Source organism: Orbicella faveolata, unplaced genomic scaffold (assembly GCF_042242905.1).
Source record: "Orbicella faveolata isolate gen_17 unplaced genomic scaffold, um_ofav_v1 contig_24, whole genome shotgun sequence".
Lineage (NCBI taxonomy): Eukaryota > Metazoa > Cnidaria > Anthozoa > Scleractinia > Merulinidae > Orbicella > Orbicella faveolata.
Genome location: NW_028301552.1, coordinates 19,380,865 through 19,394,881, shown reverse-complemented (window position 1 = coordinate 19,394,881; position 14,017 = coordinate 19,380,865). Strand labels below are relative to the sequence as shown.

Here is a 14,017-nt window from a genome sequence, read left to right as displayed (position 1 = left end):
AATTATTTTGTTTTTCTTCTTAGTTTTGCTACTTTATGTGCAACTGACCAGCGCAGAACACAGTAAGTACATAGTGTCTTTTTTATTAGCTAATTTTTAAAAAGAATTCTCATTTTGCTTCTTACGTCTACGAAGTTGCTGTAGGTAATGTTCTGTAACAATCAGATAACAGTCCCTGGGATTATAGACTTGCTCATATACTGCTCTTTTGGTGCGACGTGCGTACTCTGTAGTAAACTTTGAACTTTGTAGCAGGGAGTGGGGTGGGGGTGGATTTTATCTGTCTCTTAAAAACATTTCAGTTAGTTCAAGAATACTGCATGGTAAAACTGTTGTGTTTCGTGTATACGTATATGCAATTGAGAATATTAAAACAACAAATGGACGGGTCGGTTTTGAGGCTGCAGAGGGAAGCTTTATCTTACGTATTTGCAAGAAATAAGGTGAGATGCAAGTTTGCTTGTAACAAACCAATTTTTATTAAAATAATTTGGCTCAGGAGACGTGTTGCCGCCGCAAGGCGGCGTTTAATTCTTTTGTTATTTTTTCTATTTGTACGCGCATTCTTTCCGTAATCATCGCATTCTTTTCGTTATCTCGGTTTCTCGTAATCAATATTCCGTTAGGTTTTTCCGCATAATTTCGTTTTGTTTCAGGCCATTTTGCATGCGTTTTTCTAGTTTATTTGTGCATTTCTGTCGCGACGTTACAGTCATCTCGTTTCAATTTTACCGTCTTCTCCGCTTTCCTCTATCGTGTTCCTAGCCGTCTTAGTCATGCAACATTTGTAAGTATTGCTCACCTTTGGCTTTCTATTTCTTTTATTGTATTCGTTCATAACTTGTAATTTATTTTGTTTGTGGCAACCACACTCATTTCATCGTTTTCATCGCTCCCATTGCCTTCATCGTTTTCACCGTTTAAGTTGTACATTTCGTGGCTTCCACTAAGGCATACTAGTGCAGCGTGTTGGACAACATCTCAATACGAAATTCAAAAGCTCTGGCGCATGTCCTACGCTATAAAATCGAACAAGCTTTAAACTTTAAATTTATGTCGTTTCAGATTTTAGAAGAATTTAGTGGTGAACAGAAGAGACAGGAAATACTTTATGTCTCGGGGCTAGGGGATAATAGTTGTCCTCCGAAATTTTATGCTCTAAAAACGCTAGCATGTAGTATTTGTTTTTACAAATACAAGTTTCTGCAGACAATTATCAGCCAAAAAGCCCTCAATGGCTTTTAGCTCGCGCTTTTTTCACACAACGGCCGTGATACAAAAAGCTATGGTTAATATGAAATCGATTTATCCTGTTTTGCATTTACTGCTGTTGTTATTTTGTAACATTTGTAGATATCTATGAAAAGAATCATCATGTAGTAATCCTCCTGCTTTGTTCCGTGACTAGGTTGTAGTTTTGACTATGGGCTGTGTTCTGGCTGGAGCCAGGATTATTGGGATGACTTCGATTGGACAAACCAGTACGGTTCGACTCCGTCTTACTCCACGGGGCCTTCATCTGACCATGGGGGCTACGGTAGGTTAATCATACCCAATGTTCATCTCATCATTATTTTTTATTATTAAAAGGATCCACAATTCAAGGTTTGTTCTTAGTACTCGTACAGTATAAGCAGAGGTAATTGGTGTGGTCGAAAAAATATTAGGAGTGCATCGATCGGAAAAGTCGATCCGATTACGCGTTCAATAAATCTCAAGTAACACTCTTTTCCTCGTTAGAGGGTTACCAAAAAATGAGAACCATACAAATAAATTTTACTTGTTCAGCTATCGATTCAATTCTGGATAAGTCGAATAGCTTTCCAGCAATTGGGAGGTTGTAGTCGTGGTACCAGTATAATTTTTGGATGATAAAAACAGCCTGGTCATTCAAAATGATAGACATGTGTGAACAAGACGTTATGGTAGCAGTGTCATAAAACACTGCGGTGATTTAAAATGACAGAAATGCGGGAAATGAGGAAAAAGTAAATCCTATTCGTCGTGTTCTTGATCGTATTATTTTTATGAATTTGCTTAATACACTTTTAGTATAAATACAATACAGTAAACGTTGTTTAAACACGGTGAGGATTAAGGCTGCGAGCTCGTGGGGCCGTTCAGAAATAAAATTTAGAAAGATAAGTAAAATTATTCTATAAAATTACAATTACTAACTACAATTAAAATACAATACAACTAGAAATTACAATTTAAAATCACAGCTGCTTATAAGAATATTAAATTAATAGAATATACATAAACTCACGAATGTTTTGTTCCAGGACGCTACATGTATATCGAGACCTCCTCACCTCGGGCATATGGTGATAACGCCAAACTCGAATTTTCGGTGTCGAGCTTTGACACTGGGAAATTATCTTGCCTGGAGTTTTATTACCACATGTATGGATACGGAGTGAATACTCTCAATGTTTTCAACGGATATACAAGAGTGTTTACTAAATCAGGTGACCAAGGCTCCCAATGGCTGAAAGCCAAGATTACCATGACTTTGGGGAGCAAAGTGAGTTAAATATTATGTACATGTGTTTTTTTCAACGTCTAGAGCATATTATTTTACAATATGTACAACTAGGTCAAGGAAAGATAAAACAAAATGAAATAATAAATTGAGGGAATGGCATTTTAGAGTGAACAAGTCATCTCATAAGCTTTTCATCGATCATCTTTTCCTAGCTTAGTTTACGTCTAGTTTTAGTTGTTAGTTTTAATATCACGAGTTGTGTAAATGACATATTGCTTGAGATTTCATACGATCATTCTGTACAATTACGAGCGCCCCTGTTTTAATTTGCATTGCAGTGCAATTTAAAATTTAACGATCACTTGACCTACTTTCAACCAGTCACAAAAACGTAATTTCCCCAGTAATGTAATAAGCCACCATAAACTCGCTGCTGTGGCAAGTAGACAGCGTAGATAAAGCCATTGGTCATTAGTCGTTTATTAGGTTATGGTAATGGTAATCAGCATTCTTTCTTGTACCCAGATTGCCTTCGAGGGGATAAGGGGAACAGACTACACGGGAGACATTGCCATCGATGACGTGTCCATTACCGCTGGCATCTGCCAAGGTACATCTGGAACTGTACTCGCGGGATTCTCTGCGTGTATCCTAATCTTTGACATATCATCTTTGAATTTTCGTTTTGTACTACACTCTCTGTCATCTGTAGGAGATGAGACTTTGATAACAAAAGTTGTAATAGAAATAAAGGATCATGTGTACCTAAAGCTTCTGCGGTGCAATGTTGGTCGACACCCTCGACGGATACCCTCGATCGTCTCTCGATAGACACTTGATCGATACTCGATCGACATTCCATCGACACTTCGGCTGACACTCGATCAACACTTCGTCGACATCTCGGTCGAGAGTCGGTCGAGAGTGGACTAGTTTTCGATCGGTGTATATGCGTCGGAAGACACTCGACCGACTATTGACTGACTGTTGATCAAGTGTCGATCGAGTATGGACCGAGAATCGATGGGGATGTCGACGAGTACCGATTGAGATGTCGATCGAGGGTATCGATCAACACTCGACCGCTGATGCCTTTGGTACACATTTCAGCTGTCTATTGGTAACTTTTTTTTCTATTTTAGGATGCACGGAAAACGTGAACAAATCGTTTGGCAGACTGGACGTCACATATACGAGTAAATTCGACCCGTACTGTAACTGGATAATCTCACATACCGGGACAATTCAGACCGTAGCCATTGTTTCGATCAACCAAATATACTTTGGTTCCAGCAGGTATACTGTTTTTGTAACTATTAACCTAATTTAGGTTTGAAAATAATTTTAAACAAAGTTTGTCACCAGCTGAAAGACGTTTGTCTACATATATAGTCTCTTCGACATAAGCCGTTATTACTCCACAAGATAGAAAAATGAACTGGCAGGTGATAAAAAATAGACCAGAAACCTTTTATATCCCTCGAGAACCTTTAATGAGCAGACTATATAGGACAAAAGTGAAAATAGGAATTAAATCTCGAGGAAAAATGTCCACACTTTATCTCTTTCAGGCCTCTAGTTTGTCAACGTTTGTCCAGACATTAAACTTTAGGGTTAGCGTCAACCGGCTTCGAACAATCCGGCCCAGAGTTGCATAGCGTTTGTTGCCAGTGATTATGTCAAAATGAAACTGCCGACAAAGGCCCTACTCCAGTGGACAACGCGTCGGTCGAAAGTTGGTCGACAATCGGTCGACAGTCGGCCGAGTGTCGACTGACGCGTTGGCCGACGCGTTGGTGGAATCGGATTCTTTACCTTTACCGAAATCTGCACATTGCTTGTTGTATGTAGCCTTTAGGATATGTAAGTTGTGACAAACATATTTTATTTTGTTCCGCAGCGAATATCTCAAAATTTTCGACGGCAATGGAACAGAGGTCTTTGCCCTTAGTGGATGGCTCCCGTCCTCCAAGAAAACAATTCACGAAATTTCGTTTGGAGAATCCAAAAATATCACGATACAAGTGTCTCTCGTCAGAAGCTGGAGTTACATCAAAATTGACTACGGTACTTTGAACCAAGGTCTAGATTCAGGTAAGGAGGAGAGTAAAATTAGTAAATCATCCTATGTTTAAAATTATAACACAGTTTTACCGATTAAGTGATTCTCTCGATCTAAAAAACTACACTCAAATCATCACCACCACACTCTTTTCTTTGGAAGAAGCCCTTGTATAAGAACAGCAAGGCCTAAAAATAACGAAATTTCAAAACGACACTCAGGTTGAGAGTCACTAGGGGAAGTTTATTGCGACAACTCCCTGAAAGAACAGAATAAAGTCTGATAAAATGTAGAGCTTGAGTCTGTACAGTCCAATAATCAAATGCTGCTAGGGAGATATTTAAACATAACCGATCTTCTCTCTTAAATAGCTCATAGTACAACCTCTTCAGGAGACGACTACCTGTACCTAATTCACTCAGGACTATGGCAAATTATAGCAAAATGACTGAACTTACAATGAATGAAATCATCCTGAAAGATGATTTCCAGTCCGTACTGCGCAGTCTCGGCACCCAAATCTTTGTGAGTCCCACTCGATGGAATTTGTTGGGAACTGCTTACCTTATTTCTGGGGCATTTTAAATTATCTTTTCAACACTGTCCATGGTTTTTGCCACTACGAAGTTATTTCATCTATTGATACCAGAAAGAACGAAGCATAAAGCTTCACATCCATAATGGCTGTTGACATGAAACGTTGAATTTACTTAGCATAGAAACAAAACATAGCAACTAAGAACGTTCATCCTCAGTCCAAAAATTACACGTTCTTACAAAAGAGAAATGTATTTCACACAACTGAAAAAGAGTTTTCTGTTTTATTGCACTAACTGTAACATACTGCAGCTTTCCCTCTGGCCGACTTGAACGTGACCGTTGTAAACAGAACCACGAACAGCATCGAGATAGTTTGGAGTAACCTCATCCATCAACACAGTGGTGGAGTGCGTTTTTATGTTGCTCTTGCAAGAAGTTCCAACAGCAGCGAACCAATTGGCAAACTAGTGCCTGGAAATACCACAACCTCGGAGATAATGGGCCTTGAAGCTTACACAGAGTATAACGTTAGTGTTGTAGTCGTGAATGGTAACGGAACACAGTTCAAAACTGCAGATTTCTCGGTCCGGACCGACGAAGGAGGTGAGTGCTAAACACTTAGACAAAGAACCAAAAAATTAAGTAGTTTCAACAACAACTCCAAACAATGAACTTTCAATTTGTATTGTTTTGCGTCAGTCAAATCTGTTCTAGCTTACTGTTTTCTGCGTGTAAGCATTAAATTAACAAAAACAAACCGTAGTAAGGTTTTAGTGGCATCATTATTTAGCTCGACAGAAAGAAAGCTGAAGGGGAAACATTGAAGTGGATCCGTAATTAAATAATTTCACCACGACACGTTACTGAAATGGTTTATTCCAGTAAATTGTTGTAATTTTGGCAAATCGTAATTTTTTTTCGTAGTCGAATTCTGTAAACTGCCTTCTAGCTTAGAATTCATAGCCTGGATTACGGGCAGGAAAAAAAAACCATATTTATTCTCTTCTTTAAGTGCATCCAGACTGAGTGACATACCCCGTTGGCGCTTGCAAAAAAAAAAAAAAAAAACTAATAATAATTCTGTTTATTTCCCTTTAAGTTCCCAGTAGGGCTCCTAATTTTCTGCGGGTAACAAGCGTTGAATTTACATCCGACCTTTTGGTGGAGTGGAACCCTCTTTCCCAGCACTACGCCAATGGCAAGCTCTTAGGGTACACAATCTACTACAGAGAAAGCAGCTATTATTGGTCACCATATCAAAGTGTGAACACTAGTAGTACCTACCCTACGCAAGTGAAATTGAAAGATCTTAAACGAGGGCAGCAATATGTAGTTCATGTAGCCGCTTTTACGTCAAAGGGAGTAGGACCATGGTCCTACAGTTATTATGCGACCACAGGTATGTTTCTATGAGACAATTCGTTGTGTATAAATTACGCAATATTGTGCCCATTTCTGTTGCTAAATTCAATGTGTTTACCCGAGAGATGGTTAAAAAAGTAGTTTCTTACCATCCGAGCTACATGGTCTGTTTTTGTCCTCTTGCGATTTGCATCAAAGGTTCTGGGATACATACAAAAACCCAGAAATACTAGTTTCAAGGGTGTTCAGTGAAAGAAAAATCTAGTTACAAGAAAGTAGGAATTGTTGGTGAACAAAGGTAGGCTGAAGGTAGGCGGATGGGTCGAAGTAGGTAGGTAGGTAGTTAGGTAGGTAGGTACCTGCAAAACCTCTCTGCCCATCTATCTAGGGTGGGTAGGTAGGTAGGCAGATAGGTTAGGTAGGTAGGTAGGTAGGTAGGTAGGTAGGTAGGTACGTGTAGGTACTTGCCAAACATCTCTACTTATCTATCAACCTAAGATGGATCAGCAGATAGGTAGGTACCTACCAGACCTACCACTGAAAAACTTAGCACTGAAGAAGGGCTAGCCCCGAAACATGTGCTTAATAATTGGCTTTTTGCTGCTATTTAAATTACCATCTATAACTTTTGAATCAGCCAAACATGCCTCACATGTACCTAAGTAGGTAGGTAGAGGCTTCGCAAGCGGGTACAAGCCGAGATAGACAGGCATGTTTGTCGGTGGGTTGGTAGGTAGATAGGTATTATTTACCTACTTGTTCATGTTACTGAAAAATAGTTGTTGTTCCATTTTTTCTTAAAGGTTGCTCCATCGCTTTAAATGAAAGCTTTGGCCATATAGACTATACAGGCACGAATTACAATTATCTTCGATGCAGTTGGGTAATTCAGAACGCTGGTATACGCGAAGCTATCGCTCTGATTTCCGTACAAGAAATAAATCTTCAATATTGCAGGTAATGTGAAATGGTTATTATTTAAGAAATAGAAATCTTGTTCCTTGTTTCTATCGAGTTACAGAAAAACGAGTGGAAGTTTGGGGAAAACACAAAATATGGTGGGAGCACAAGCCGAAACTTTCTTGAGCGGTTTTCAATTGAGTTTCGTGGAACCAAAACCAAAGTAATCACTCTAGCTAATCACAGAGTACCCAGAAAATCCAGTGAGCCAATCAAAACTCGAAGTAATTACATGTAGCTGACGCGAAGCGCGGGAAAACGGATGCGATCGAGTTACGATTGGTTTTGGTTTTACTTCTGATTGGACGATAAAGTGGCGCGAGTTTTTTGAGCCAATCACGTAGCGTAGTTATGCAAAACCAATTACTTTTCGACACTCTATTTAACAACTAGGTTATGGGCTCGTGATATCAACCAATCAGATTGCAGCACTTGCATTAGTATACTAGTAGAATTCTACCAAAACTCGATAGAAACACTGTACACGTCTTTTCTTTTAGAAAATACCGCGAGAAGAAAAAAAAAAAAAAAAAAAAAGACGAGAACTTGTTTACTTTGATTATCAAAATTTAAATTATCTTTGTTCGCGACATAATTACGTCAACAGCTCGTGCTAGCTCTTTGTCTGACCAACGTGAAAGACAGAGACGAACCTAACAACAGACAGGGAGCAGTTTACAAGATCAAATGCTCCGACTGCCAGGCTTCCTACATTGATGAGACTGGCAGAAACCTTAACACGAGACTGACTGAACACAAACCAGCTACGAGAAATGGTGATGCCAACAATCACATTGCTGTATATCATCAACTAACAAACCACAACATTGACTGGGAATCTGCTGAGTGCTCAACTTACAGTACAAACTATTTTCAACGACTGACTCTGGAGAGCAGGTACACTAACCTAGAACAAACGCCTCTTAACAGATGTCAACAACTACCGGCGCCTTACAAACGACTTATCCATGACGGAAACGAAACCGATAAACGGACTTCTGACAGACCGACTTAACAATACACGGACCAAAACCCGTCCTATTTGACTAACGATAGACGGATCTTAACCCACCAATGACTGATGACAAACTTTACACGAGTCTTTCAGCCAATACCATCATGGCTATACTGACCAATCACGTTCAACGGACCAGACTTACAACATCATCGACTGACAAACACTATTCACTTGATTCTGAAGATGACTTCCGCTCAGGTTGTCGAAACGTCAGTCACCAACAACAGTTTTTTTCAGAACTACACTCACCCGGACGATCACTCTATACGAACTACTGATACTCCTGGGTTCAAACCATTTACTATATAAAAAATGTACGCTGTAAACCAAGCCTGCATGATTTGTCATTCGCTGGAGTATGGCTGCCATGTTGTTTGACGTCGTCGTTCGTCGTCGTAGGACGCTCACGCCCGCTATCCATGCCGCTAGCCACGTTGACCGTGAAAAAAGGGCTGCATGGTTTTATGTTTCTACGCTTACATGAGGTTCTGTTCCTAAACTTATGGTGTCGGGCCGCCGGAGCTCCGCTGTAAACGTTACAATTACAGCATTGCATATTACAAGGTCTAAATAACAGGATGAATACTTTTTACCTACGCTGATCTAAGGTTTGAAATATGTAATTATTTCTTTTTGATTATTCAGCGAATATGCCAGGATAACTGTTGAGAACTCCACTGAAGTTCTCTATCACAGTGGTTGTGCAGGGCCATTTGCTTCAGAAATTCTTACGGATGTTCATTTTGGGCTCTCAAACAACATCTCTGTTCAAGTATATACAGGAAGTTCAAGCAGTAATGTCAACATTAAGTTCGCCATCTTGAAGAGAGGTCTGACGTCAGGTATCTAAATAAGCACTACTTACTATACATTAAAGGACAACAAATAATAATCATCATCATCATTATCATCATCATCATCATCATTGTCGTCGTCATCAGCATCATCATTAACAACTACTATCTCCATTTCTAACCTCACCACTACTATCGTTATTGCAACTGCTATCACTGCACTGCCTCTGACACCGTTATTACTATAACTACTGCAACTATCATTATCACCTCCACTACCCTTAACACTACCCTTACCTCTACCCCTACCACCACCACCACCACTACTCACCTCCGCCTCTCCCACTGCCGTTATCCAACTTTACCGCTCGAAAATGTCACCTAATACTACCATCCGTTGGCAGAAGTAATTGTTATAATGAACCAATTGTCGGCAGTTGAGCTTGATTTTCATGTGATTAATTTGGTAATTTGCTATTCATTCGTTTCCTCAGCCATACTGGTCACGGGATGGAATTTAACAATCCTTAACGCCGACTCCACTAACTTTATCCTTCAATGGACCGGACTTGATGCAAATGTTAACCATCGCGCAGGGTTTTACCTGATCGAGGTAAAAAGTGCCGAACGTATTTTACTAGCGGTGGAAACTGTTCCGGGAAACACTTCTTCTACAGATATTAAAGGACTGAGCCCTTCGTCAACGTATCGTGTGGTCGTTTTTGGCGTTGATGAGACTGGACAACCGTACAAGAGCTTAGAAAGTGTTGTTACTACGAAAACAGGTATGAACACTTGGGATAAGGACCTTCGTGCTAATTGTTTCTGCGCATCCTTAATGCGCACGCAAATTTACACGCCACATCATGCATAAGCGCGTGCGCTAGTAATAAAATGAACCATGATAGGGCAGATGGCCACTGCTATAGCTTTTCCTGGATTTGACGATCTTGAACGTTTGGTGATCCGTATTTTTCTTTTGATGAATCATTTTCTCTACCAATTTTTTACGTTGAACGAAAAAGTGAAGAAAATCTATCGACTAGAAGTTTGAACTTTTTGCAAAATGTACCATGGAATTCCGTTCTTTTTAGCTCTTCGTTTATCTGTGCGACGATTTCAAATGCCTCTTGAAGGGTTAAGTTTTGTGAAAACGTTGTTAACATTTGTAATTAGTTACGCAACAGACCCACTTCTACAAAATATGACTAAGATCGTTTGCCTCCGTTGACTCACCTTTGATATTTTAAAATATAAACCCCTATAGACCATGCTGAATTACGTGCGCCAGTTTTTCAAAATCAGGGCAGTTTTCCACACGCTTTATCTCTGAAACGAAGTCTCTGACCCCCAATTTTTTTGCATTTCTGACACAAGTATCTCATTATCTGACTGCAGTAAAAGTTTAAAAAAATATATGGACTGGAAAATTTTTGCACGAACGTTCTTAAATGCCTGCATATAAATGCTTGTTACATTTATAGTCTCTATATGGTGTTGTTTGCAATAATAACACTTCACAAACAAGTTTTTAGGGTAATTTCGATGCACATACATATCTTATTCTCGGGGTTAAAAATTTTAAGATTTGAAAACGTTATCACAGTTCAATAGGTAAAGTTATGTACCTATAGAAAAATGGCCTTCTTCCTGAAAGTTTCAACTACATGAGTGGGACCCGTTTTTACTTAACTGTGAGGTGCATAAATACGACACTAGAACTAATAATTCCTTCCATTTGCCCTTCTGTAAGGAAATTCTTACTCCGCTTTCAAGGCCTCAGTTTATTTAATTTCCTCAGCCCTGAAATTCGAAATGCCTCTAGTGCTGCTGTGCTCACCTCTAAACTTAAGCCATCCTTTTTGTTTGATGTATCTTACCTTCTCTTAGTGTGTTGGGTGTGCTTTTTTTGTATTTACACGTTTAGCTTTACTTAACTATTTATTATCCTAAATCATGTGTCCCGATGTCAGCATTTTTATTGTTTTTTTTTTCCGTCTTAGGTATCTTAAAGGCAGTCTTTTGCATCAGCCTTATTGACTTCCCTGAGCTTCTTTGCCTTATAGATAACCTTGTAATGTAATCTCACTGAAAACTTTTCTGCACAACGTTCTGGAGCGATGTTTGCCATAGAATAGTGGGTGATCTAGTTTTAAGAAGTTATCTTCCCAATTCCCTCCCAAAGTGTTCCGCTTAGTCCAGTTTGAATGTCTAATGGAAGTTCTTAATTTACTGATCTAGTGTTTTGTGGTGTTCGACCAAGTACAACCCGAATCGTTGGTGGAACAGTGGCACCAGTCAACAGCTGGCCATGGCAGACGATGTTGGTAAACAGTTATGGAAGTCAATTTTGTGGCGGTTCCTTAGTGGATGCATATTGGGTATTGACTGCAGCTCACTGTGTGAATGGAAATTCACCCTCCAATATCAAAATAAGGTGTTAGTCTCCTTACTATATGAAGTTTTAATCATCAATGCTCTGAAACCTTCAAAATCAGAATTCGTAGCAGATTTTAAAAACCGAATAAAAAATACAGAAAAGTCTTTCCGCTAAAATTGAATAGGTCGAATAAATAAACAACCTGAGCGGTTATTTTTGGCAAACAAGATCAGATTCATTGACGTAGACTTAAAAAAAAAAACTATCGTAGGTACAAACAACCTCATACCTCCAAGAAACAGCTGACACATCGCAAGTTCATCTAGGGATGAATGAACTGTTACTGAACGTTTAAGTATTACAGAGTGGAGTCTGACCTTCCCTAAGAGAAGGAGACCATGGTCTCCTGCCTCCTTCGGATCTGTTTCCCCTTGTACGCTCGAGGGTTAAAAGGACGACCAATTCAGCCTAGTGGGTTTAATTAAAATGAGGTTGATTTTGTCTATCCTTTCCTTTTGTTTTATTCAGGTTAGGAGCGCACTACAGAACCAGTAGCAGTATTGGAACAGAACAAGACATTGGAATTGCAAAAATTATAATGCACGAGAATTATAACAGTCCCAACTCTTACAGCTATGATATTGCCCTTATTAAACTTGTGAGCCCGGCTGATCTTGGAGTTGGAGTTGGGCTTGTTTGCTTGCCAGATACCAGTCATCAGCTTCCCCTCGACAACATAAACAAGAAATGCTGGATAACTGGCTGGGGGACTACATATTCTGGAGGCCCCTCGGCAAATTCTCTCATGCAAGCAGAAGTGCCACTTGTGTCCCAAAGTCGTTGCGAAACTGCTTATCCTGACCAAATTGACGACTCCATGCTTTGTGCTGGTCTAGATGTCGGAGGAGTTGATAGTTGCCAAGGTGACAGTGGTGGACCATTGGTGTGCGAGTTCAATGGTACCTGGTATCTTGAGGGAGCCACCAGCTGGGGTTACGGATGTGCCGTAGCAGGGCGGTATGGGGTGTATTCCAAAATTCGAAAGTTTAAATCATGGCTGTTGACAAATATGTACACTGTCGTCCCACCTAGCGCATCACCACCGGCTCAGTCACCTTCTACATTAGGTAAAAATGATAAAAAATGGTAATCTTTTAACAAAACAATTCTTGACACAATATGACCTTGTTTAAAAATTAATATTAAGACAGATAAGGACCATTTGCATAAACACTTTTCTTGCACAAATGGCTACAAATCGCGAGATAAGTGTATCTTTTTCGTCAAATGGGATGTCAACTCTATGTTACACACCGCCATAACTCTGAAAAAATGCACTGGTTTCCAAAATTCTGAAGGATGCTATTGGGCTGAAAATTATCAACGTATATAAAAGACTGAATATTGGCGGAGAATATTGTCGTTTTCGCCGGAAACAAAAGTTTCCTTCTTGATTGACAGCCCTATGACTTTATTGCAATCAACCGAGACGACGCTTGCATGAATTACCTGTACGGATGTCACGAATTGGCGACTCACATGACGCTAAATGGGCATTAGTTTTTGCTGAAAAAGCTATTTTCAGTTGATCAGCCTTGTTGGTCTGACTACCAAGCATTTTTCGTATTAGATGTAATTCGATTAAGTTATTAGCAAACATGGACCACGGGAAATCGATAAAGCAAAAACAGCAAAGAACGAATGAAACTACATCAATGAGTTAAGAAGCGAAAGTTGGCCTCGCGGATGAAGCTATTGCTATCGTATCCAGCGAGCAAAAGAATCGAGTCCAGAGATGAGAATGGTTCTGTAAAAATTCGGGAACTTGAAAGCGATAACAGGGATGTTGAAAGAGGCATTTCTGATGAGTCAGATACCGACAAACCGTTGGACTATTGACATCCATTGGAAAATTATCCATGCCAGTTGCTCCGCCGCGCTTTCTTTTGTTTGTTCTCTTCGCCCAGCCACTGCAGCGTTAATTCGCATCCTTTTTCGTCTTCCTCATTTTGCCAGAGCAGCTTGTAGTAAACCCGAGCTACAGGAAAGTTTCTCAAATCTCCGCCTTGAGCGCATTGCGAAACACAAGAGTTTTTTGGAGAATCGTGCGTAAATTTCGCCCGTAGGGGTAGTAAACTTTCCCTGCACTGATTGGCTCAGTTATGTGAGAACCCAGTTGAAGGCGTTTATGGGCGGAGTATGTTTGCGAAGCAAGAGATCTTTTTTTAAATTGGCGAAAAACAAAATTATTTCGCTTTGACTTGTAGCTTTCAAAAGGCGATTCGGGAGCTCGCATTTAGTGGTCATCAAAAATTCGACAACTTGTTTTATTTTACAATAGAACATCTTCCAGTTGTCTGCTCAGTGACCTGGCCTTTGGATGACAGCGAGGCTGGAGTTTACCTTGTTTTGA

At 39.8% G+C, this 14,017-nt stretch overlaps 1 protein-coding gene across 6 annotated transcripts in view; it reads left to right on the top strand.

Annotated features, from left to right (window-relative positions):
* LOC110045593 (MAM and LDL-receptor class A domain-containing protein 2-like) overlaps positions 1-14,017 on the top strand; it is a 66,812-nt gene that overhangs the window by 8,882 nt on the left and 43,913 nt on the right. For all 6 annotated transcript variants that reach the window (XR_016207736.1, XR_016207737.1, XR_016207738.1 and 3 more), the window contains exons 2-14: positions 24-62; positions 1,409-1,537; positions 2,286-2,527; positions 3,014-3,098; positions 3,631-3,784; positions 4,389-4,582; positions 5,400-5,693; positions 6,190-6,489; positions 7,256-7,409; positions 9,076-9,272; positions 9,719-10,009; positions 11,466-11,661; positions 12,133-12,731. Coding sequence is in view for 2 of the 6 variants with exons in the window: in XM_089291127.1 (XP_089147253.1) it covers positions 24-62; positions 1,409-1,537; positions 2,286-2,527; positions 3,014-3,098; positions 3,631-3,784; positions 4,389-4,582; positions 5,400-5,693; positions 6,190-6,489; positions 7,256-7,409; positions 9,076-9,272; positions 9,719-10,009; positions 11,466-11,661; positions 12,133-12,731 (2,874 nt within the window). In the remaining 4 variants the exon portion in view is untranslated. The remainder of the gene's footprint in view (positions 1-23; positions 63-1,408; positions 1,538-2,285; positions 2,528-3,013; positions 3,099-3,630; positions 3,785-4,388; positions 4,583-5,399; positions 5,694-6,189; positions 6,490-7,255; positions 7,410-9,075; positions 9,273-9,718; positions 10,010-11,465; positions 11,662-12,132; positions 12,732-14,017) is intronic.